Source organism: Lissotriton helveticus, chromosome 9, assembly GCF_964261635.1.
Source record: "Lissotriton helveticus chromosome 9, aLisHel1.1, whole genome shotgun sequence".
Lineage (NCBI taxonomy): Eukaryota > Metazoa > Chordata > Amphibia > Caudata > Salamandridae > Lissotriton > Lissotriton helveticus.
In genome coordinates this window covers 996,315,993-996,340,008 of record NC_136070.1, presented here as the reverse complement: position 1 = coordinate 996,340,008, position 24,016 = coordinate 996,315,993, and the positions used below count along the sequence as shown (strand labels likewise).

The window sequence follows — 24,016 nt, the reverse complement described above, 5'->3', positions numbered from 1 at the left end:
GCTGCTCTTGATGCTACAGCGACAGGCGGCTGGAAGAGGACTCTCAAAATGGCGGCCTGTTCTTTGGATTTGGGCCTGGTCCACTAAAATGGCCCTGGGACACCTTAGAACTCGGACGCTCGATTTTTTTTTCCTTTCCTGTACATGCAAAAAAAGGTAAATGCCCGGTACGTTACACGCTTCATCTGCCACGATGAACTCTCCAGAGGAACCGAAAAAAAATATAGTTGTGGTAACTATACCATGCATCGTCATATGGAGAGGTGGCACCAATTAATTATAGTGCTGCATAAAAGAGAGATTTGGAGGAGAACCCCTGACCTGCTAGTACATTCATCAAAGAAGTGGCACTGAGAGCTTCAGAGGCAAGGGAAACGGTCCCAAATATTTAGAAGAACTTTGGAAAGATTAAAATGACATGTTTAGATTGTGGCAAATTAATTTCATGTGGACAGATGAGTGTTACTCTAATAAATACAGCATATGAACGTCATCATAGTCGATGGTTGGTAGAGACATTTTGACTATATCCTGGACCTGCCCGTCCTCGCCCAAAATGGCGCCGGAATAAATGGGACTCGTAACTCCTTGTTGTGTACTGGTTGCAGAACCTTGAAATCACGAGATACGTATGCAGTTTTGAAGCACATGGCGGGCGGGGACGAGAATTGATTGAATATTTCGACATCCCTATTGATATTAAGTTCTGATGTGTTATTGATTACTGTACTGTTGAAAGTTCGAATTAACGTCACCCATGGTACTTGCCCGCAAATGTATATCTAGATAATTTTATTGTAACTGGCCCTGTCGTATTTTAATTATAAAATGTACGTCCACCGATTCCGTAACTGTTAGACACCTTAGTTCTTGCAACCTAATGGCCCGCCCGTTACGTTCTTCTACAGTGTAAATGTCTATTCATCATATACGATTACAGTTTGCTCTGTGGCAGGCCCACGTGGTTATAGGCTCGTATTTGTATAATGAAATTTTCACAATAAAGGTTTTTAAAAGAAAACATGGTAGTAGTATATACATTGGTAAAGTTTTTAATAATAGTCACTGTTTTAGAATCATTAAAAGGCAAGTGAAATAAAGCAGACCAATTACATGAAGGGTAAAAGGTATAATACGAAGGAACGTAGTAAAGATAAATGGTCAAGGGCTGTTGTGTTTTCTATTCCTGCAACATAAAGTGATCGATAAGAATCTCATATTCAGGCGTATCGGCGACTAAGACAGCAGGTCGACCCTCTTTTGCTCAACGGCTCCGTCATGGGACGAAGAAACGCTCTTTTTCTCGAAAAAAGAATATATTTTACTTGCAGGACAGTTGTAAATTTTCCGGGAAAGTACATTAGCCTGGAACATTATAACATATATTTAAGAAAAAATAATGTTCGGAAGTAATAAAAAGCGTAATTTTTAGGTCATATGACCAAGCCTTTCATCATTAGAATAAGAAAAGTAAAATGAACCAATGAAAAGTTTTATTAACAAGTCACATGACTTGTTATGCTTACGTTACGCGCTGCGCGCCCCGGATGACTTCCGGATGCGCTAACGCGGCGCGTCATATGACGCATTACGCGACAACGCAGGTCCAGAATATAGTCAAAATGTGTCCACCAACCAGCGGTCGGAACACAACCCCTTTCAGCAGGCTAAATAGTTCTGTTAAATGACAACAGAAGGGACAGGCAACAAGAACCATTAGTCAAAGAGGGGAGGGCTAGTTCTTCTCTACCGGGTTACATTGGGGCGCGACCAGAACTGATCGAATTGGTAGTCTACAGTGTTTCTGGATGTTTCAGACTGAAGCTGGGGTTAGCATGAGAGCAGCACCATTTCGTAGCTCCGCCGTGGCCATTCCGCAACCAATCATGGCAGCCGCTTTTTATCGTTATTTTGGGCGGGGTGGGTGGCGGAGCCGAGCTGTTTTGCAGCCATCATTGTGTGGAGTTCAGTTCATTTCACTAGTTTTGTATTTGTCATGAGGGGTTGTTCCTAATGTTTCTATTTTAGCGAGGTCAAAAAGAGATCCCATTAGTGGCCTACTGATTTTGCTCGATTCCTTTTCTTTTTTTTTACACGATTTTTCGTTATCTGCAAAGACTAAACAGAGTATTGCGACTCTGTGTTTGTTTGTAAATAGAGAATGAACCAAAGAGAACCAATTCTAAAACAGTAAATACTTGGATAACAATCAATCAAATGGAGAGAGAAGCAGGCACGACGTATTACAACGGGGGCAAAGGCCTGCGTTAACTACCCTTCACTATGTGCAAAGAGAGAGTACTCCTAATAGAAATGAGGGGGGGGGGGGCACCATTCAAAGCAGATCAGTGTGCATAAACACGAAAATGTTTTCACTTACCACGTACTTGACATTCGACAGCTTATGATATTTGCTATTAAAAAACCATTGAAATTCACTGAAAAAACCATAGGTTATAGACCATATATAGTTAGGAATTAGCATTTACAAAACCTTGAAAATTCACTGAAAAAACCATAGGTTATAGACCATATATAGTTAGGAATTAGCATTTAAAAAACCTTATTTTACTCACACAAAACCATTGAAATTCCATATATAGTTAGTTGCACTAACTATATATCGCGCACCCACAATCCACTGCTGATGATGTCACATATTACATCATTCATGACATGGTCAGTGACATCACTGATGACATCACTGATGACATCTCAAATGACATCACTGATGACATCACTGATGACATCTCATTTGACATCAATGACCACATCACTGATGATATCATTCATGTGACAATACAATGCATCTCCTCACATTTTAATATAACCTCTGTTTCACCCAGTGTTAAAAACAGAGTATAATTTTTGAAACCATTGACACACCAATACTAGTTACTACATACGTACTCACTGATTCCTACGTGTACACACACATTCACTCATTCACCCATACAATCATTCATACATACAATCACTCATCTTTACAACACTATCATATGCACTCATACACCTATACAGACACTCACACTCTGCCACTCATCCATGGAGTTACTCACACACCTAGTCAGTCCTGTAAAGAATCAATCACACTTCCATTTTCTACTCTATACAGTTAAACATAGAGCACCTTACGTTTTCAACCATATACTAACACATACTTACTCTCTTATACAATCATTGATACAAGTACACATTGATCTGTACAGAGTCACACACCTCCCAGCCAGCCACACACACACTCAGTCTCCCATGCAAATACTTGGGCAATCAATCAATAACCCATATAGTTACTCATATAGCTACTGATCAACACATGCAGCAGTTTACAGAACAACAGACATAATGATGCACAAATTAAGACAGTTTAGTCACTAACCCATGCACTCAGTGAGACACATTTAATCACTCACTCATACATTCAGTCATGCACCTACTAAATCCTTCGTCCAGACACTTATACATCCACTCATTCTTCAATATGTAAGACATATTTTAACTTTACAGAAACATACAGTCACTGGATGTTGTCATCAGTGATGTCATCAGTGATGTCATTTGAGATGTCACCAGTGATGTCATCAGTGATGTCACTGACCATGTCATGAATGATGTAATATGTGACATCATCAGCAGTGGATTGCGGGTGCGCGATATATAGTTAGTGCAACTAACTATATATGGAATTTCAATGGTTTTGTGTGAGTAAAATAAGGTTTTTTAAATGCTAATTCCTAACTATACATGGTCTATAACCTATGGTTTTTTCAGTGAATTTTCAAGGTTTTGTAAATGCTAATTCCTAACTATATATGGTCTATAACCTATGGTTTTTTCAGTGAATATATATATAAATAGATATATGCTTACGTACATAGATGTGTGCGTGTGAGGATATATACATACATATATAATATATATATATATATGTGATATATGATATATATGAGAGAGAGAAAGCGAGAGATACATATTACCTTATCGACCCAACCCATAAACTCAACCACACTTAAACACTAAATATTCCATTACCCTCCAATACCCGTACCCACCCTAAACCCTAAAAATACCCTCACCACTTAATACTCTTACCCATCCCTGAACCCTAAAAATACCCTTATCACCCAATACCCTTACCTGCCCTAAACACTAAAATACCCTTACCCTCCAATACCCTCCCTCACCTAAAACATCCTCACCACCAAATACCCCTATCCACCTTAAACCCTAAAAATACCCTCATCACCCAATACCCCCACCCACCCTAACCCTAAAAACACCCTTAACACCCAATACCCTTACTCACCCCTAAAAACACCCTTAACACCCAATACCAACCCCTTAAACCCTAAAAATGCCATTCCCACCCAATAAACTGGGCAAAAGTTAATTGGCACTATACTTTCTGAATTGATAGGTGCACATGCTTAATTTAAGCCTGTGGTTTCGGTGCTCAGTGCGGGCACATAATCATAAACACTGGCATTTTTCATGAGCACCAATTAAGGACATATTCATTAAGTCATTAAGTGATTTGCACAAAATCACAGTATGTGAGCCGACGCCAAGGCTCAAACCTGGTTCCCCAGCTCCGAAGTTGGCAGCTCTGGACATTATGCCACATCCTTTCCTCACATTTATTGTTAGTAGTTGGTTCTGTTTTAGGTGGATCGAACAGGAGAAATGGCAGGGTGCAAGCTGCCCCTTGAAAAGAGTCCCAGAACATATTTCTTTTACACATTAACCACTGATAGTTGCCAATGCAATGACCCAACCCACCTCCAAAATCCTACACTGATTATTAAGGTGAACATCATAGCACAGAGATAATGTGTTAACTCACCTGCGTGTTAATTCGTATAGCTCCAATGGATGGGATCTCAAAGTAGTAACCTAGAAAAACATTATGAAATATTAGTTCAGTACATTGTCCTCCTGCCGTTACAGCGAAATAAATGCAATTTCACCTTATCTGTGTGATCAATTTTCAAGCACAACCTTCCTCTGATAGGTCCCACCAATGTTATAAATGATTTTCCAATAGCCCTTCATACCACGTTACTGTTGTTTCTAAACACTGTAAAGAACCAGCTTTACTATTATCTGATGTAATGTTACTCTGTGTACTGGGCCTGGAAGGATAGAAGATTGAGTTGGTCTTGCCAGGATTATAACTCGTGGCCTACAGATCACAGTAGATGTCATTTTCAGTGCTTAATTACTGAGGCACACTAGTGTGTAATATATACAGTGGTACCTCTTTAGGGTTGCAGCTCCTTGCCCTGGGGTATTGAGCACAAAATTGCAGTCTAAGTGCAGTAGAAGAATAGGATCAGCCAAGTGTGTAATGTAATGTAATGTATGTATACTTGTAAAGCGCACTGTTACCTCGTTACGTGGTGTCCTGGCGCTGCATACCGCTGGGGAACCCGTCCTGGCTTTCCCTGTGAGAGGGCACCCCAAGGTGAAGCCAGGCATCCCCGGCGTTGCTGGGGCCGTTGTGGAGATTAAGCAAGCTATTGCCCAGAGTTGCAGAGTGGGACCCATGGTTAGCGTAGGCACCTAAGCGAGAATTATCGAGTCCGCGGACATTGACCCAAGACCCTGCCGCGTAGGGAATTGAACCCTGGTCCCGGGCCGACCTCTGCTTCAGGGTCTGCCGCTTCTAACCGGTGAGCCACACTTCTCCACAGTAGAGGAATAGACACAGCCATGTCAGTGCTACAACATTTCAACAGCATGAGATTCATCTTTCAGAGTGTGCAGTCAGAGCCACTTGAATACAGCACTGAGAACTCCCTTCCTAGAGAATTCCTGTCAGTGCTACAGCACTCCAGGACAGTGAACCTTCATGCAACACTGACTCGCCTATGTTACGGGGCTGCAGCACTGGAAAGTGCCTCTAGTAGTATCTTGGTATAGAAAAGGCCTCAGGAGGTAACTTCATGCCTGTGCTGTATATACAAGATTTACAGCACTCCAGCATTTTACACACATGCTAGTAAAGTCCTGTCGTTTGCTAAGGGTTTAAGCAGAGAGAATTTTACAGTAGCATAGTAGTATCAGGGAGTGTGTTTATTTCACACTAGTTAAATTAAACACACTTTGTTCAATTAATAACAAAATAGCACTTTGGCATATATGCAATTTGGGACGTTTATAATGCGCAATAAATGTGGCTGCCCGGGTAGTGATATGTGATAGATGGGAAAAAGACAGAACCCCTGCCAGTGCCTAACTTCACTCTTGCAAAAACCTATAAAAAGGACTTTTGTACGTTATTTAAGTCGTTCAGTTTTAAGGATGGAAAGATCCAGCCAATATAATAACTTTCCAATAACTTTCACAGCGCGGGGATGCCTCCGGGTCACCAGGCGCTTTATAAATCGCTAAATAATAATAATAATAATAATAATATGCCCCTTTCCCACTGGTCTAGCAATACTTGGAAGCAAGTTAATTGACCAAATTGCAAAGAACACAGAAGACGGACTTCAGAGTCGGGGAAGAACAGCCACTGGAAGTGGAAGAAACGGGAGCGCCATCTATCAGGCTGGAGGACGGTGAGGAACAGCGTGCTCTATGGGGAGAATCACGAGGACTAGCGGTCCTCACGATTGTCTGGATGTTATCTTTAAGAGTTAGTATATATATGTTTCTTTGTGCTGTTTGGATTTGAGTAGACTGCAGGGGCGTAGTTTCGTAGGTGTATTGGGGTGTTACACTCCCCTAATAAATGTATTATCTGATAAATAGTTGGGTACAGGTGCTTTCAGTTGGGTATGGTGAGGTTTGTCGGATTTCACCTGTGATTTTTTCATGCCCACACTGATAAAAACACATACACTCTCTCTCATCTCTGTGTTGAAAGTCCTCAAAAATCTTGGTTATTTTCCAAGTTTTGCGTTTATCTCACTTAGTACTCCTACTGAGGTTCCGTGGTTTTCGGGACTGGACTCCATTTTGTTTGCGTTGTTCATAACGCCATTTTGTGTTGCCCTCACGTAGGCCGTGGAGGTAACCGAACGAACAAAGTTGCATGGGTCTCATTGTTCATGTATGCATTAAACAGGCCCTTTTCTGACTTGTGAGTGAACTGCAGGACGCTGACCTCTTCACCTGAAACTGACCCTTCACGAAGCCAATTTCTCTGGCTGATTCTTGTCTAAGATTGCCACTTAATGTTCAGGACCTCGTTAACCTTTAGTTTCCTTGCACATATCTTATCCTAATCAGCATCTGAATTGTTTCTTTCCTTACGACTTTTCATTACATGGGCAGTGCTTTCAATTATGGGTTTGTCCGGCTTGTGGAAATTGAATTTGGGACATTCCTAATAATTAACTTTTGGGTTGGGCTACTGTAAATTGGGTTTTTGTTAATGTGATACTCAGTTAGAAAATGTGTCCTATTGGTCAGAATTTTGCGCAGTGGGTGTACATTTATAATGAGAATATTGTGTATAAAAGGTGATGTCTTGCTCTTCGAAATTGAACAGTTCCTTGAGTTGTACACCGTGTTGTATTGCTGGGATTACTGTTACTAGCTGCAGCTAATAAATTTGATCTCTGACGCCACCTAGAAGTATTCCGTGTCTCTGTTTGCCAAGACAGGAGAACCCGAAGACTTTGGGCGTGTCCCTGGAGCCGCTGGGTTCTAAAATCCGGTTCTTCAGTTGGCGCCCAACGGTGGGGCGACTTCAGCGGTACCGGTCTAAGCCCGAGGATCGTGAGGAGCCACGTGAGGAAATTCTGGAGGAAGGCCGCCACTTCATTGACCCCTGCATGTCGACGTGGACCGAAGGTCTTTTCTGCGAGGCTTCCCGCTTTCCAACGGCTACGAAGGACTGCTGCCCTGACTGTCGTCCTGTCTTGGACACTTGATTGATCCTTTGTAGAGCGAGACGATAGACGGTCTTCTGGTGGCGTGACAGATATTTTGGTTAAGAATAAGTGGGTCGCTCCCACGACTTTGTTTTGGTTCTTGGTTTTGTTTGATTTGATTTTTACAAAAATCGAAGCCGAGGGGCTCGTATATTTATGAGTGTATCGATAGTTGATAACCTCTTGAAGTTTGAAGCTAGATTAGTGAGCTATAAGATGCCTGGTCTTAGAAAAATTAGGAAATGGTTTAGTTGTGGTTGTAACAGGGATTCCCGATTGGAGGATTCGTGTCCGATACCTCCGGTTGGAACTCCGACTTATGAGCTCTATTCAAAATACGGAGTGGGTCCTATCACTTATAATGAAGTGTGGGTCTGCTGTACAAGGAAGGATGGTGTCTTACGATGGCGCCAACATGGTAGTTTTGAATTAAATATTTTAAATAATCTGGAAGTTGCGCTATTTAAGAAGAAAGCCCAGCCGGCAATGTTTGACTCTTTCCGCCTTTGGCGAAAGGAAGCCAAACAGCGAGAAATTAAGCAAGCAAAGAGAGATAGGAAAGATAAGAATATGTCAGTACTACAAGCTGCTAGGCAGTTTAAGTCAGATGAGGAAGATCGAGTGTGTGAAGTTTTAGATAGACAGCGTTGTATGGCCATAGATAAATGTTATCCAGCCTTGCCGTCTTCTCCTCCGAAAGTGATGGAAGACCATGAAAAAGTTCCTTTGTTGTCTCATTTACTGAGATTGCCACCTCCATATGTGCAGGGTGCTACTGCGCCTCCATTACCCCCAGTTGTTCTACCCTTTGTTGTTCAACCTCCTGCTGTTGTTCAGCCACCCGGTGCGCCACAGATGGTTTTGCCTCCTACTGCGCAACCCACTCTAGGGTCGCAAGCTTTGCTACCAGCTTTGCTCCTACTGCTCTTGTTCCTACTTTGTTTCAAGATTTTAACTTTCCTGTTTTTACGCCTACTTCTTCTCCTTCTGCTCGAAAACGAATGACAGAAACTGTTGTTAATCTGTTTCTCCATTGTTTGGGCAACTGAGTATGACCCCTGTTTCGGAACGTAAGCAGAGTCGTAGTCAGCTTCCTAGTTCCGAAGAGCGAGCAGTGTTTGATTTGTTGGCTCGTAGATGGATTTTAAATGCTTCCAGGTATAATTTGCCAGCAGTTATGGATGTTTTCTTTCAGTGGGAGCCGCCTAAGCAAAGGTATGTTTTTGATGTGATGTGTGCTTTTCTGCGGCAGGAATGGGAAGATAATGAGTTGGGTCCGATTCCGCAGGAAGTGCTTGATGTTCAGTCAGAATTTGCTAAAGGGACGATAGTGGAATCTGATGTTACTGATGCTGTAGAGACGATACTTGCCTTCAGAACTAGACTCCCGTCTCAGTCATTGTACGAACCTGATCCTTCTGTTAGGAGGAAAGTGAAGCAGTATCCTATGAGAGACGTTCCCCCTGTATGGAGAGAGGCAGTTGCTGCTAATGTTAATTTGGGTATTCAGGCTGCAGAAGCCCATTTTCAGCGAGTATGGGTACATGTTCCATGGAAGAGAGCAGAGATCTTAGCTCTTAAGCAGACCTTACCTGACCCTGTAAGAATCCTGCTGGTTATTACAAGGAGTTGTCTCAGACAGTTGAAGCGTGTATTATGAATTTAGCTGACATAGACATGTTAATGGGTAATGTAGTTCCTCTTTTCAAACAAATGGAGGATCCCCTAATGACGGATGTCAGGGAGGGGGAGCTAGAATTAACACAAGGAAGTCCCTATACTTAGAAGCAGCTTTGGATTGCTGAAGGAAATAATCCCAAGGGTTTTTTTTTAACAGAGAGGTAGACACGGGGCAAAAACAGCAGTGAGCCAATAGCAGTGAGCACTTAAACAATAAACTGTAATGGAATGATAAGTATCAACAAAAAGATAAAAATCAATTCAAAATTTATTTGGACCTCCCAAATGGGTTACAATCTTAAAAAATTAAAAACAACTAAGACAGCCTTTACGTGAAAGGATTACAATTACAAATTAAAATGAAGAAATACAATAAGCAGAACAAGTCGACGCGGCGTTTCGGTGGCTTTCAATCTTTGCACCTTCATCAGGACAAACATATAATTTTCATAGAATCTGATATCTGATCCCAGATTCAAGTCTGATAGGTATATTCAGTTTTTTCTCTCAGCATGGACTGGTAGTTGATGATTTTAGTCACGCTGGGAAGCTTTGAATACTGCCTTCACGTTTTCTCTTTGCACGGAGGAACCACCGTATATAGCTTAACCCTAGGGTTGTTCGGTTTTTGTCGGATGTCCGATAAATAATATTTAGCGTTGACTCTGTGCTCTTTAGATTATGCACTTCCACTCTGTGGTTTTATAGTCAGATCACCAGTATCTCTAATATTCTGGTCGGCCTTCGTCTTCATTCAATTTGAATGAAGACGAAGGCGGACGCACGGAGGAACAGGGAGGCCGACCAGAATATTAGAGATACTGGTGATCTGACTATAAAACCACAGAGTGGAAGTGCATAATCTAAAGAGCACAGAGTCAACGCTAAATATTATTTATCGGACATCCGACAAAAACCGAACAACCCTAGGGTTAAGCTATATACGGTGGTTCCTCCGTGCAAAGAGAAAACGTGGAGGCAGTATTCAAAGCTTCCCAGCGTGACTAAAATCATCAACTACCAGTCCATGCTGAGAGAAAAAACTGAATATACCTATCAGACTTGAATCTGGGATCAGATATCAGATTCTATGAAAATTATATGTTTGTCCTGATGAAGGTGCAAAGATTGAAAGCCACCGAAACGCCGCGTCGACTTGTTCTGCTTATTGTATTTGTTCATTTTAATTTGTAATTGTAATCCTTTCACGTAAAGGCTGTCTTAGTTGTTTTTAATTTTTTAAGATTGTAACCCATTTGGGAGGTCCAAATAAATTTTGAATTGATTTTTATCTTTTTGTTGATACTTATCATTCCATTACAGTTTATTGTTTAAGTGCTCACTGCTATTGGCTCACTGCTGTTTTTGCCCCGTGTCTACCTCTCTGTTAAAAAAAACCCCTTGGGATTATTTCCTTCAGCAATCCAAAGCTGCTTCTAAGTATAGGGACTTCCTTGTGTTAATGTAGTTCCTCAACCTTTGTGGGCGAAGATTTGTCATGAAAATCATGCGGCAGAATTAGGAGATACGTGGGCTAATATTGTTGCTGCAGATGGTCGGCAGGTTGGAGGTGCCAAACCTGAGCCCTTAGTTGCAGAATTACCTGGTAGAATTATTAATTTAATGAAAACTATGATGCCTGCTTTACGAGTGAATTAGGACAAGTTGGCAGCATGCAAACAGAAGAAAGAGAGTGTCTGATTTCTTCACTAGGTTTGAAGAAACGTTTATCGATCATAGTGGTCAGGACATGAGTACGGAAGGTGGTCAAAGGTTGTTCGTGGACAAATTTGTCTTTAATTTGCTTCCCGAACTTTCTAATAAGTTAAAGGACTATGAGAGTTCATGGGCTGTTTCTTCGTCGGCTCAGATATTGGCTACTGCACAATATTATGAGAATAGGGATAAAGATGAGAAGGATAAAGCAGAGAAGAAAACTAAAGATTTAAAGACGAAGGTTCTTTTGCAGCAAGCTTATCCGCCTCGTCAGAATCAGCCTCAGTTTCAGCAACCTCCACAGTTTCAGAGATTGTTACAGAAGCCTGAGCCTTATGCTCCGCGATTCTTTCCTGGTCCTAATCAGTGTGCTTATTGCAGAGAGGAAGGTCATTTCAAGAATAGTTGCCCGGCTTTGTTACAACGTGCGAATGGCGTATCTGGTCAGAGAGGTCGTGGTGGTTTCCAGCAAGCTCCTAGGGGTAGGGGACGTGGTGTGTTACCCCAGAATAAGCGTTCCTCTTCCCTTCATAATTCTACGAATTATTTTGACAGACAGAATGTTCTGAGTGGTCAGTCTGCACAGTACTATGTTGATGATTATTATGTCGATAGTGAGAGTGCTAGTTATAATGATAGTTAGGACAGCCATGGGCAAAGAGAGGGAGTAGTGTCAGTTCCAGTAGATTAGAGTGGACCTTATGTTGAAGTGACTACATCAGGTGTGGTACAACCTTTTCTTTTGGATACTGGTGCGACGAAGAGTTCTATTATGCACTCTAAACTTCCTGGCGCATCTTTGTCTGGCTTGACCAATGTTTCCGTAGGATTTTCAGGCGCCCCAGTTTGTAACCCGGTTTCTAATCCTTTGCCCCTTTCTATTGGCCCTTGTGAATTGGAAGCTCCTCTTATTTTGACGACTGGTTGTAATGAGAATCTGTTGGGTTTGGACTTGCTGAAAAGATTGTATACAACATTACATTGTTCTCCTTCGGGAGTACATCTTACCCTAGGTAAGAAAGTGATTTCTCCGATGTATTTGTCTAAAGATTGTCTTCCACTGGAATTGCATTCTCTTCCTGATACACTTTGGGCTACAGGTCCTAATGATGTTGGTCTTTTGCAGATTCCACTTTATGTTGTCACCCTCAAATCGAATGCTAGGCTACCTCGTATCCCACAGTATAAAATATCTAGTGATGGCGAGAGAGCTCTTCTAGCGATTGTTTATGATTTGGTTGAGAAGGGTGTAGTTGAAGAAACGAGAGGTAATGTGTGTAACAGTCCTGTTTTGCCTGTCCTTAAGCATACTGATGCTTCTCAGCCAACTGTGTACCGGTTTGTGATCGACCTTCGAGAGGTAAACAAGATTGTGGTGCCACAGTTTCCTGTTGTTCCAGATATCACTGCTTTGTTGACTCTGATTCCTGCTTCGGCAGCCTGGTTTTCTGTTATTGAACTGAAGAATGGTTTTCTTTAGCATTCCAATTGCTGAAGAGAGTAGGGATATTTTTGGCTTCTCTTTAGGAGGACGAAGCTTCCGCTTTAAGAGAGCTCCCCAAGGTTATTGTGAAAGTCCCTCCATCTATAGTCAGGCGTTGAAAACTCAGCTTGATAGTTTTGTGTTGCCTTCTGGTGCTACTCTTATCCAGTATGTTGATTATCTGTTGGTTGCCACTGATGACGAAGAGATTTGTAAAGAGGCTACTCTTTCTTTGTTACGATATTTGTCTGACCTTCATCATAAAGTGTCGCCTTCCAAGTTACAGTATTGCCAACAAGAGGTAACCAACTTAGGTCATCTCTTGTCGAAGGAGGGAAGAAGGTTGACCCCAGAACGAATTCAAGCGATTGCGCAAATGAGTGTGCCATCCACACAGAGAGAAGTGCGTGCTTTCTTAGGTATCACCTCGTATTGTAGGCAATGGATCCCCAACTTTTCCCTGTTAGCGAAACCTCTGTTGACGCTGACTCTTAAAGAAACTCCGTATCCTCTCCCTTGGTCTGATGAATGTCAGGAAAGTTTTTCTGAATTACGTGATGCATTGTGTTCGGCTCCGGTATTGGGTACTCCGGACTACAGTAAACCTTTCACGTTGTATGTTCACGAGAGAGAAGGTTGTGCATTGTCAGTGTTGACTCAACAGTTTGGAGACAAGCAACGCCCATGTGCGCATTTTTCAGCGACGTTAGATCCGGTAGCTAAAGCGTTGCCGAGCTGTTTGAGAGCTACAGCGGCAGCGGCTGTTTCTATCCGACAGTCTGCTGGTTTGGTATTGGATAATACGTTGATTGTGATGGTCCCACATGCAGTGGATACTTTATTAAACAGGACTAAGACACAGCACCTTACTAGTGCACGTCTTTCAGGTTATGAGTTAACTCTTTTGGCTAGCCATGTTCACATCAAAAGATGTAATGTGTTGAATCCAGCTACGTTGTTGCCGATCTCTACAGAGACGGATGCTCAAGAACAGCATGATTGTTTTCTTCGTACAGAGGAGGAAACGAAGGCTAGAGTTGTCCTAAAAGATATTCCTCTTGAGAATGTTGATGGTACCTTATGGGTAGATGGTTCGTGTTTTAAGCTTCTGAATGGTGAAACGACTGCAGCATATGCCGTCACAACTTTACATACAGTTGTTGAGACAGCACGCATAGCACAGAATTCTGCGCAAGCAGCAGAGTTGAGTGCATTGACACGAGCGTGTGTATTGTCAGAGGGAAAGCGAGTGAATGTTTATACCCATAGCCAGTATGCGTTTGGTGTTGCCCATAGTTTTGGACGTTTGTGGAGAGAAAGAGGATTCCTTACTTCCCATGGCACAAAAATTCAGCATGGGCAGTTAGTGAATGAACTTTTGGAATCTCTTGCTCTCCCAAAGAAGATTGCAATTGTGAAGTGTAGTGCGCATAAAAAAGTTGTGGATGATGTAGGTCGAGGGAATGCGTTTGCGGATGAAGTTGCGAAGGAAACGGCGAGAGACATAATGAGCCGTATGTATGTGGCAGGTCCTGCAAGATGGGTTGTGGAAAGTGGAATGTGTGAAGACACAATAGAAAGTGTGAAGATGATTCAGGCCGAAGCTACAGAGAAAGAAGTGAGTACGTGGAGAGAGAGTACGGGTATGTTGGATTCGACGGGTTGTTGGGTTGAGTTGTCAGAACACCAGCGATGGTTGTTGCCTGATGCGTACGTGCTCCCAGTGGTTACTATGGCGCATGGAATGGCTCACATCAGTTCGAAAGGGATATGTAAGTTGTTGGCTCCAGTATGGCAGAATGCTGGAATTCCTAAATGTGCTGAGAATGTTGTGAAGCATTGTATGATTTGTCTGAAGTATAATCCTGGCAAGGGAACTCCAACTCCAGCTGGTCATTTTGCTCCTCCGACGTATCCATTTGAAGTGATACAGTTAGATTACATACACATGGAGAGATGAAATAATTTGAAGTATGTCCTAGTGGTTGTTTGCGCCTTTTCCAGATGGATAGAGGCCTACCCCCTAAAGGATAATACTGCCTTGTCTACAGCTAAGGTTTTGCTCAAAGAGTATTTCCCTAGATTTGGTTTGCCGAGAATTGTATGGTCGGACAATGGGAGTGAATTTGTGGGTCGAGTCATGAAGAAAGTGTGTATTGGATTAGGGATAAATCAGAAGTTCCACGCTGCGAATCACCCCCAGTCAGCAGGTCTTGTCGAATGCTATAACGGCACATTAAACCTGAAACTCGCTAAGATTCAAGCGAGCACTGGTCTTACATGGCCGGATGCCTTGCCGTTGGCTCTTTTGTCAACAAGGACGACAGTGCATTCTCGTGTGGGACTTAGACTGCAAGCGCTAGGAGAGCTCTGCTCTTGCTGCTGACTGAAGCATTTATTGCGTTTTAAAACTCCCGTTTTCTCATCTACTTTGATTTTCAGTTTGTCGTTTTCCCTCGTTTTTAAATAGGGCCACTCGCAGACCCACACTGCTGACACCTTACTCCCACTATAATTCTGGAAGACTCACCGCGTTTCAGCGGGTCCCTGTCCACTGTCTCGACTGGTGGCCATATTGGGAGGGGGGACATTGTAGGCGGCGCGGTTAGCGCTCCAGTGTGCACGCGCTCGGCGAGCATAAAGGCAGGCAAGTGTCAGGTGAGCGCCCTTAACATCTTAGACTGCAAGCGCTAGGAGAGCTCTGCTCTTGCTGCTGACTGAAGCATTTATTGCGTTTTAAAACTCCCGTTTTCTCATCTACTTTGATTTTCAGTTTGTCGTTTTCCCTCGTTTTTAAATAGGGCCACTCGCAGACCCACACTGCTGACACCTTACTCCCACTATAATTCTGGAAGACTCACCGCGTTTTAGCGGGTCCCTGTCCACTGTCTCGACTGGTGGCCATATTGGGAGGGGGGACATTGTAGGCGGCGCGGTTAGCGCTCCAGTGTGCACGCGCTCGGCGAGCATAAAGGCAGGCAAGTGTCAGGTGAGCGCCCTTAACATCTTAGACTGCAAGCGCTAGGAGAGCTCTGCTCTTGCTGCTGACTGAAGCCTTTATTGCGTTTTAAAACTCCCGTTTTCTCATCTACTTTGATTTTCAGTTTGTCGTTTTCCCTCGTTTTTAAATAGGGCCACTCGCAGACCCACACTGCTGACACCTTACTCCCACTATAATTCTGGAAGACTCACCGCGTTTTAGCGGGTCCCTGTCCACTGTCTCGACTGGTGGCCATATTGGGAGGGGGGACATTGTAGGCGGCGCGGTTAGCGCTCCAGTGTGCACGCGCTCGGCGAGCATAAAGGCAGGCAAGTGTCAGGTGAGCGCCCTTAACATCTTAGACTGCAAGCGCTAGGAGAGCTCTGCTCTTGCTGCTGACTGAAGCATTTATTGCGTTTTAAAACTCCCGTTTTCTCATCTACTTTGATTTTCAGTTTGTCGTTTTCCCTCGTTTTTAAATAGGGCCACTCGCAGACCCACACTGCTGACACCTTACTCCCACTATAATTCTGGAAGACTCACCGCGTTTTAGCGGGTCCCTGTCCACTGTCTCGACTGGTGGCCATATTGGGAGGGGGGACATTGTAGGCGGCGCGGTTAGCGCTCCAGTGTGCACGCGCTCGGCGAACATAAAGCCAGCCATGCTGACGCGCAGCGTCATCACGCAGCGTCATCGCCGGATTGTCGCCGGAGTCAAGCCCGTCTGTGCCCGTCCGGGCCCAGACGGGCCTAGGGCAGACCACTCTGCTCAACTCCTCTAATACACTGATCCCTACCCACAGGTACTCACGGGATTCACTTCTCGCTTTACGCGTGCCAAGACTTCCCAGTTGCTACTATTATTGGGCGGAGGGTGCTGCATTCAAACCCTGTTCTGGCTGTCGCCCACATAACACGGTCAAGGATCCCGACTCAATTACGATGGCTCTGCTTAATTGCAGATCACTTCCCTGTCACTCTACGGAAATCCATTGCCTCCTTTTGGATTATAGTTTGGATGTTTTATTCCTTACGGAGACGTGGCTGACCACTAGTTCCGACCCCGACATTGTTAATGCTCTTCCCCCGGGATACCTTATGTTTCACCTCGATAGGCCGGATGGAAGAGGGGGCGGAGTGGCCATTGTCTACAGAGACACATTTGTATGCAAAGCCGCAGATTGCGGCATTAATAACGCTGAGAGTTGTCATTTCACTCTTTGCATCTCTTCGACTGTCTCTATCTCTGGCCTTTTGGTGTATCGGCCTCCTGCTACGCTAGGGAATTTCGTGGATTCCTTTATGGAAGCTGTTATCCCACTTGCTGCGGCTTCGTCCAACTTCCTCACTCTTGGGGACTTCAATTTTCATTTTGACGACCCCAATGATGCGGTGTCAAGGGATCTTATAAGTTCGCTTGGTGCACTTGACCTACATCTTGTCAATATGGGAGTTACTCATAATAGAGGTCATCAGCTGGATGCGGTCTTCGCAAATTCGGCGAACCTGCAGGCCCTCCAGATGTTGGCTCTCCCTTGGACTGATCACCATTTCATTCCGTTTAGCTGGTTGCCTGGGAACCGGAGAGATCCTCCACTTAGGCAACATACTGTGGATCGTCTCTGGTCGAAGCTTCCGGTAGACAGGTGGGCGGAAGAGCTAGCCAGAACTTGTCCCCACCCTGTAGATGACCCCAGCATCGCCGATCAGCTTTTAGCCAATTGGCTAACTAACTCCTTGGACTTGCTGATCCCGAATAAAAGGAGGCTTGTCAGGGAGAGAAGAATTGGCTCTGCTCCCTGGTACACCCTCGAACTTAGGTGTATCAGAACCTCCTGTAAAAGGTTTGAACGTGCTTGGAGGAGAGAGCAGACGGAGGAAAGTCGGGCCTTCTATAAGAAGGAGCTGAGGAAATATAAAAGGGCACTGAAGGACGCTAAAAAGGCTTTCTTTAGCGAGAGGATTGCGAGGGCAAGTAACTCCTCAGGCGAATCGTTTAAAATCTTTAAAGAACTTCTGAAAGCACCGACCCCCCCAGTGCTACACGATAACCCTAAAGAACAATGTGAGGATCTGGCTAAATTCTTTCACTCTAAAATAGAGAAAATATTATCCTCCTTACCCTCTATCCCTCTCATTCAGGAATCAGTTATTGGTTCTACAAACTGCCCGACTGAGTTTACATCCTTTGGCCCCTTCTCGGAAGAGGAGGTTACAAAGGTCCTGCTGGAGATGAAGAGTGGCTCTCCGAGCGATCCAGTCCCGATGAAGCACCTTAAGCCCGTGGTTAACATCTTGTCAACACCTTTGACTGATCTCATAAACCTCTCACTCGCTCAGGGCATAGTGCCACAGAGATGGAAAAAGGCTGTGGTGAAAGCCCTATTGAAAAAACCAGGATTGGATCCATCTGATTTGACCAACTTTAGGCCAATTTCTCTCCTTCCTGGTTTTTCAAAAATTGCTGAGAAGCTGGTCAATCGTCAGCTTTCTCACCATCTTGAAGCTAACCACCTGCTAGGAGATTCCCAGACTGGTTTCCGCCCCGGCCATGGAACAGACACTGCCTTGCTGGCAGTAGTGGAGGAGGCAAGAAGCACTCTCGATACAGGGGGGTCAGTGGCAGTGATCCTCCTGGACTTGAGTGCTGCTTTTGACACCGTGAACCATCAGGTGCTCCTCCAACGGCTGTCAGAGGCAGGTGTCTCGGGGACAGCTTTGAAATGGCTGGGTTCCTTTCTTGCGGATCGTTTCTACCAGGTCTGGGAAGGGTCAGAGCAATCTGCCCCAATCCCTCTTCAATGTGGAGTCCCGCAGGGCTCATCGCTGAGCCCTACCTTATTTAATATTTATATGACTCCACTTGAAAGAGTGGTCGCCCCTTCGGGGGTGAAGATCATCAGCTATGCTGATGATACTCAGCTGGTGGTGGGCCTCACGCAATTGGCGGCACACCCTGAGGTATTACATGACTGCCTCGCCAATGTTTATCGGTGGATGTCCATCTCTGATTTAAAGCTCAATGGAGGTAAGACCGAGCTGATGCTCCTGGGCAACTCCAATCCTTCCATCATTGCGAGTTGCTGGCCCCGGTCTCTTGGCGACCCACCATCCCCCAAGAAGGAGATCAAATCCTTGGGAATATGGTTGGATGACGATCTGTCCTTCAGGACTCATGCCAAGAAGACCGCAGGGGTCTGTTTTGGTTTGTTGAGATCAGCCCGAAAGGTGTTACCTCTGCTTCCTGCTCCATCAAGGAAATTGTTGATTCGTGGCCTAATTCTATCCAGGCTCGATTATGGGAATGTGTTGTTTCTCGGTGCTCCGGAAGCTACCTTCAAAACCCTCCAACAGGTGCAAAATGCAGCTGCGAGAGTCCTTATGGATGTCCCCAGAAGGCAGTCTGCTGCTCCGGCCCTTAAAGCGCTTCACTGGCTCCCCGTGAAGGAGCGGGTGAAATTTAAAGCGCTTTGTACAGCTCATAAAATTTTACACGGTAAAGGCCCTTCCATTCTCGCAAATATGGCCCGTCTCTACAAACCCTCTCGTCTGTTGCGCTCTGAGCAAAAACATCTTTTGCAGTCAGCGAGAGTAAGAAGAGCCCGGTCGGGGGGCAGGCGTTTTTCTGTGCAGGTGGCCTCTCTTTGGAACTCTCTGCCCCTCAAGATCCGCTCAGAACCCCAGATCCTATCATTTAGGAAGTTGCTTAAGACCCATCTGTTTCCCCGGTAGTGTTTAGCTGAGTCTTTTCCTTTTTTTGTGGTCTGTTGCGCCGGGATGCCCCTGGGTAAGCCGAGCGCATTATAAGTTTCATATTATTATTATTATTATTATTATTAGCCCATACAAAATATTTTTTGCCGTCCAGCGAATGTTTGGGGTGTGCCTCGTCCTAAGAAATACAGTGACCTTGAGTACCCTATGTTGGTGGATTACTTACATGACTTGACTGCTAAATTACGTGTTCTCCACCAACAGGTCTATGACAGTTTGCCGACAGCTACTGCAGATCCAGGGCACACGATCCAACCTGGTGATTTTATCTTGACAAAGAATTTTCAGCGATCCAAGAATTTGGAGCCGAGATGGACTGGTCCCCATTTGGTATTGCTGGTCACTAGAACTGCTGTTAGAGTAGCTGGTAAAAAGAACTGGGTGCATGCCACCCATACGAAAAAAGTTCTGTTGCCCTTACCGTATGATAAGTGGGTGAGGGATGGAATAGCTGACTCCGAATGTGAAAGGGTTCCTAGATTCGTACCTTTTAGTGATGCACATTTGACATGGACTCAGTCGGAACGCGAGGATGATGATGTTCTGCAAGCTGCGGTGCCTCCGTCTCTGAGACTCGACACCACCAATCCGGAACTTTTATTTAAGGAGCCAACTGTACCTGGAAAAGAACGCTATGATTTGAGGCCAAGAAAGCCTATTGCTATGGACAAATAAAGATTGGAATTTTTTATGTAGTGAATTACACCTTGTCAGATTAAGAGACTTTATTTGCTTTTTTATTTTTCGAGTCACCATCCGGACTCAGCTGCAGGGTCACGGTATAAGTTCTTAAGGGGTTAGCCGCGTATTGACACAAGGTCTGTGGTTTAGGGTCGTTAGTACGATCTTGACGCACACTTAAGTGAAGAAGGACAATTGCCGTGAGCAGCATGTTAGAGGATGGAGTCTTTTTAGTCCGACAAGGGTGTTAAAAGAGTTGATTTCAGAGTGCAAATGTGTATATTGGTTTGTAGCAAATGTTTTTTAATAATGTGTTTTTCTTATGCTTTTGAACATTACGTTGGTTTGTGTGCGTTGGATTTTCTATGCATCACAATAGACGCTTGCATCTACCTCCCAACCTACTCTTTCTTTTTCTACTGTTTCCTCACATGAGTTTCATACGTTGCCTGAACATGAACAGACACGAAGATTAGAATTTGTGAACAATTTGTTTATACAGATGTTGCATCAGCATCAGCTAGTTGTAAATACCACGAATTGTTGGCTGTGTGGTCTTATGCCACATACGACTGATAAGGGAATGCCATATTTGGTTTTGCCTTTTTCGCCTAATGGGTCAGTATGGGCACTCCAGTCAATGTTTATCTATGCGAATGAAGCATCTTCTGTACCTTCTGTCAAAGATAGTGCGAATAATAATGCTTTGATACAGGGAATAGTAGATATGATCAGAGATATTGATGCGTACAATGCTATCCCTAAAGATGAGGTACGAGCATATATTGGTTGGAACAAGACTGGATATAGCATTAGCCTGACAGAGAAGGAGAGACGAAAAAGGTCTCCTCCTATTTGGATCGTACCCCACCAAGGTCATTTTTGTCTGCAAGGTAATGGTCAGAATCCGAGAGCTCAGCTTGGTAAGAGTGTGTGTGCTCACACCTATGTCTATACGTCCCAGAAATCTCCACCGTTCATGCCAGCTAAAGGCACATATTTTGTTTGTCACGACAGAGCATATACATGGTTGCCTTCTGATTTTTCAGGCACATGTTATGTGGCATTTTTGCTTCCCCCTACGTACACAGCTGCTTTCAACTACCATAAGACAAGATATGGTAGAGGTGTTATTGATGCGAAAGACACTGTCGCACAAGAAGTTGGAGACTTCTTTAAGGGTTTCCTGCCCTTTTGGGGTCCTATGGCTAATGGTAGGACAATTTGTCAGCTTACGAGAGTGGTCGAGGCCACTATAAATGAGACTGCAGGTGCCCTTAGCAATATTACAGCTGAACTCCAAGCGGATCGCCTCATGACATTACAGAACCGCTTTGTTTTAGATATTATACTTGCAGATAGAGGTGGAGTATGTAAATTGATCGGGTCTAGTTGCTGCGTTTTCATACCAGATAACGCCCCGACAGTGTACCAAGCCATCTTGAGGTTACATAAGTCCGCTGAGTCTATACATGTAGACGAAGGGAACTGGTCATTGATAGAATGGTTTTGGGAACTGCTGTCCAAATGGGGATGGAAGATTCTGATGTTTCTTGGTATGGCTCTATCAATTTATTCTCGTGTTGCTTATGCATCCAGTGTGATCCCGCCATTTGTAGTCTTTGTGCTACAATCTGTGTGAGAAGACCAGTCCCGAGAGAAGCGAAGGATAATAAGATGATGTTACAGCAACACCTTGATGACCTGATGAGAATAGATATAGACCTGGATTCAGATTGACGTGAGTTTAGGTCATTGCCTACGTAATGGCAAAAGGAGGGACTGAGGTTCCGTGGTGTTCGGGACCGGACTCCATTTTGTTTGCGTTGTTCATAACGCCATTTTGTGTTGCCCTCACGTAGGCCGTGGAGGTAACCGAACGAACAAAGTTGCATGGGCCTCATTGTTCATGTATGCATTAAACAGGCCCTTTTCTGACTTGTGAGTGAACTGCAGGACGCTGACCTCTTCACCGGAAACTGACCCTTCACAAAGCCAATTTCTCTGGCTGATCCTTGTCTAAGATTGCCACTTAATGTTCAGGACCTCGTTAACCTTTAGTTTCCTTGCACATATCTTATCCTAATCAGCATCTGAATTGTTTCTTTCCTTACGACTTTTCATTACATGGGTAGTGCTTTCAATTATGGGTTTGTCCGGCTTGTGGAAATTGAATTTGGGACATTCCTAATAATTAACTTTTGGGTTGGGCTACTGTAAATTGGGTTTTTGTTAATGTGATACTCAGTTAGAAAATGTGTCCTATTGGTCAGAATTTTGCGCAGTGGGTGTACATTTATAATGAGAATATTGTGTATAAAAGGTGATGTCTTGCTCTATGAAATTGAACAGTTCCTTGAGTTGTACACCGTGTTGTATTGCTGGGATTACTGTTACTAGCTGCAGCTAATAAATTTGATCTCTGACGCCACCTAGAAGTATTCCGTGTCTCTGTTTGCCAAGACAGGAGAACCCGAAGACTTTGGGCGTGTCCCTGGCGCCGCTGGGTTCTAAAACCCGGTTCTTCACTACCAATCCACATTCCTCTCCCTTTCCACTGCCCCTTAAGCCCCTCACATGCCCCCTGCTTGTCATATAGTACATGCCAGCATGATTGGTGGGAAATATGAACTGCCCCCAATCTTACCGACCAAGCTACACGCCTGGTAGACTGGTCATCATTCCACCCATTAAGTAGGTCACTACAATTGGGCATTGTGCCATGTGACCCTCAATGCCAACAATATCAGCGACCCTCTTGAATTGATGTCTGTTCCTGAGAGAGTCTCTCTGTTGGGTGAATGTTTACATTTCTTACTCTGATTTTGAATCTTCATTTGTGGTCCTGGTGTTTTACTCTCGATTTCCATGAACTTACTATCCGGTCACCTTAAAAATCTTATTATATTGATCACCAGGGAATCTTTTACAAGAAGGCTGGCTTGTAACACTACCAACTGAGGTATGTGGTGATGAGGCAAGTGTGCTGTGGTACTGGTTTTGCTTTTGGAATGTGGTTGTGAGTCAATGTCTTCAGGTTTGTCGCTGGTACTCTCTCTGTGTTATGTGATGTTGAGATTGGTATATGTGTTGATATGTTTACTTTTTAAAATAAAGTAACGCAAAAGAAGCTAAGACATCTGGTCAAATCAATTCCTACCTGTTAATAAGATGTACCATACTAGATTGCAAGCGTAACCCTTCTTTTTCCATATTCCCTTTCCCATGTATGCAATGTTTTATCCTGAAAACAATGCTACTGATTGGACTGTTTGACTTCTATCTAGACCCCAAGTTGTCACTGGAGCCCTTTGAGGGTCCTGTTATGCCCTGGTTGGTCTAAGGACGAGGGATGCCAGATTCATAATCCTTTATATTGTGGCGAATGCCCACGTGTAGCATTCGAGCAGAGTAGCCACACTGGTTTACTATATGAGCAGTATACCCTTCCTAGCAGCAGTGCCAAGCAGAGGGAATGAGCGAACTCACAAGAGATTGTATAGCCTACAGCAGTGCCCTGTTCTATGCCAATACTCTTTTGCCACATAGGCGTTTGCTGCCACCTTGCTCCCTTACCTTTGTTAGCACATGCCATCCACTGCAAAGGGGTCACGTCATAATTATGCTGCCCAACCGAGAAGGTGAAGACACGAACCTGCAGATCATGGAAGGAAATGTTACTAAAATACAACACCTGTCCTAAAAGAGGCAGAGTACTGAGAATAAGAAGCAAAAGTGGAAGAAACATTGGTGAATAAACAGAACAGTAAAACAGATAAGAAAGTCTTCCCTTACAGATCTTTTAAATATTACTTCTTC

At 44.0% G+C, this 24,016-nt stretch overlaps 1 protein-coding gene across 1 annotated transcript in view; it reads right to left on the bottom strand.

The window, feature by feature from the left end:
* The window catches only part of CACNA2D2 (calcium voltage-gated channel auxiliary subunit alpha2delta 2), a 1,696,410-nt gene that overhangs the window by 351,943 nt on the left and 1,320,451 nt on the right, over positions 1–24,016 (bottom strand). Inside the window, exons 13-14 of the mRNA XM_078661304.1 lie at positions 23,774–23,852; positions 4,844–4,893 (exon numbers count right to left, since the gene is read on the bottom strand). Of these exons, the coding sequence (XP_078517430.1) occupies positions 4,844–4,893; positions 23,774–23,852 (129 nt within the window). The remainder of the gene's footprint in view (positions 1–4,843; positions 4,894–23,773; positions 23,853–24,016) is intronic.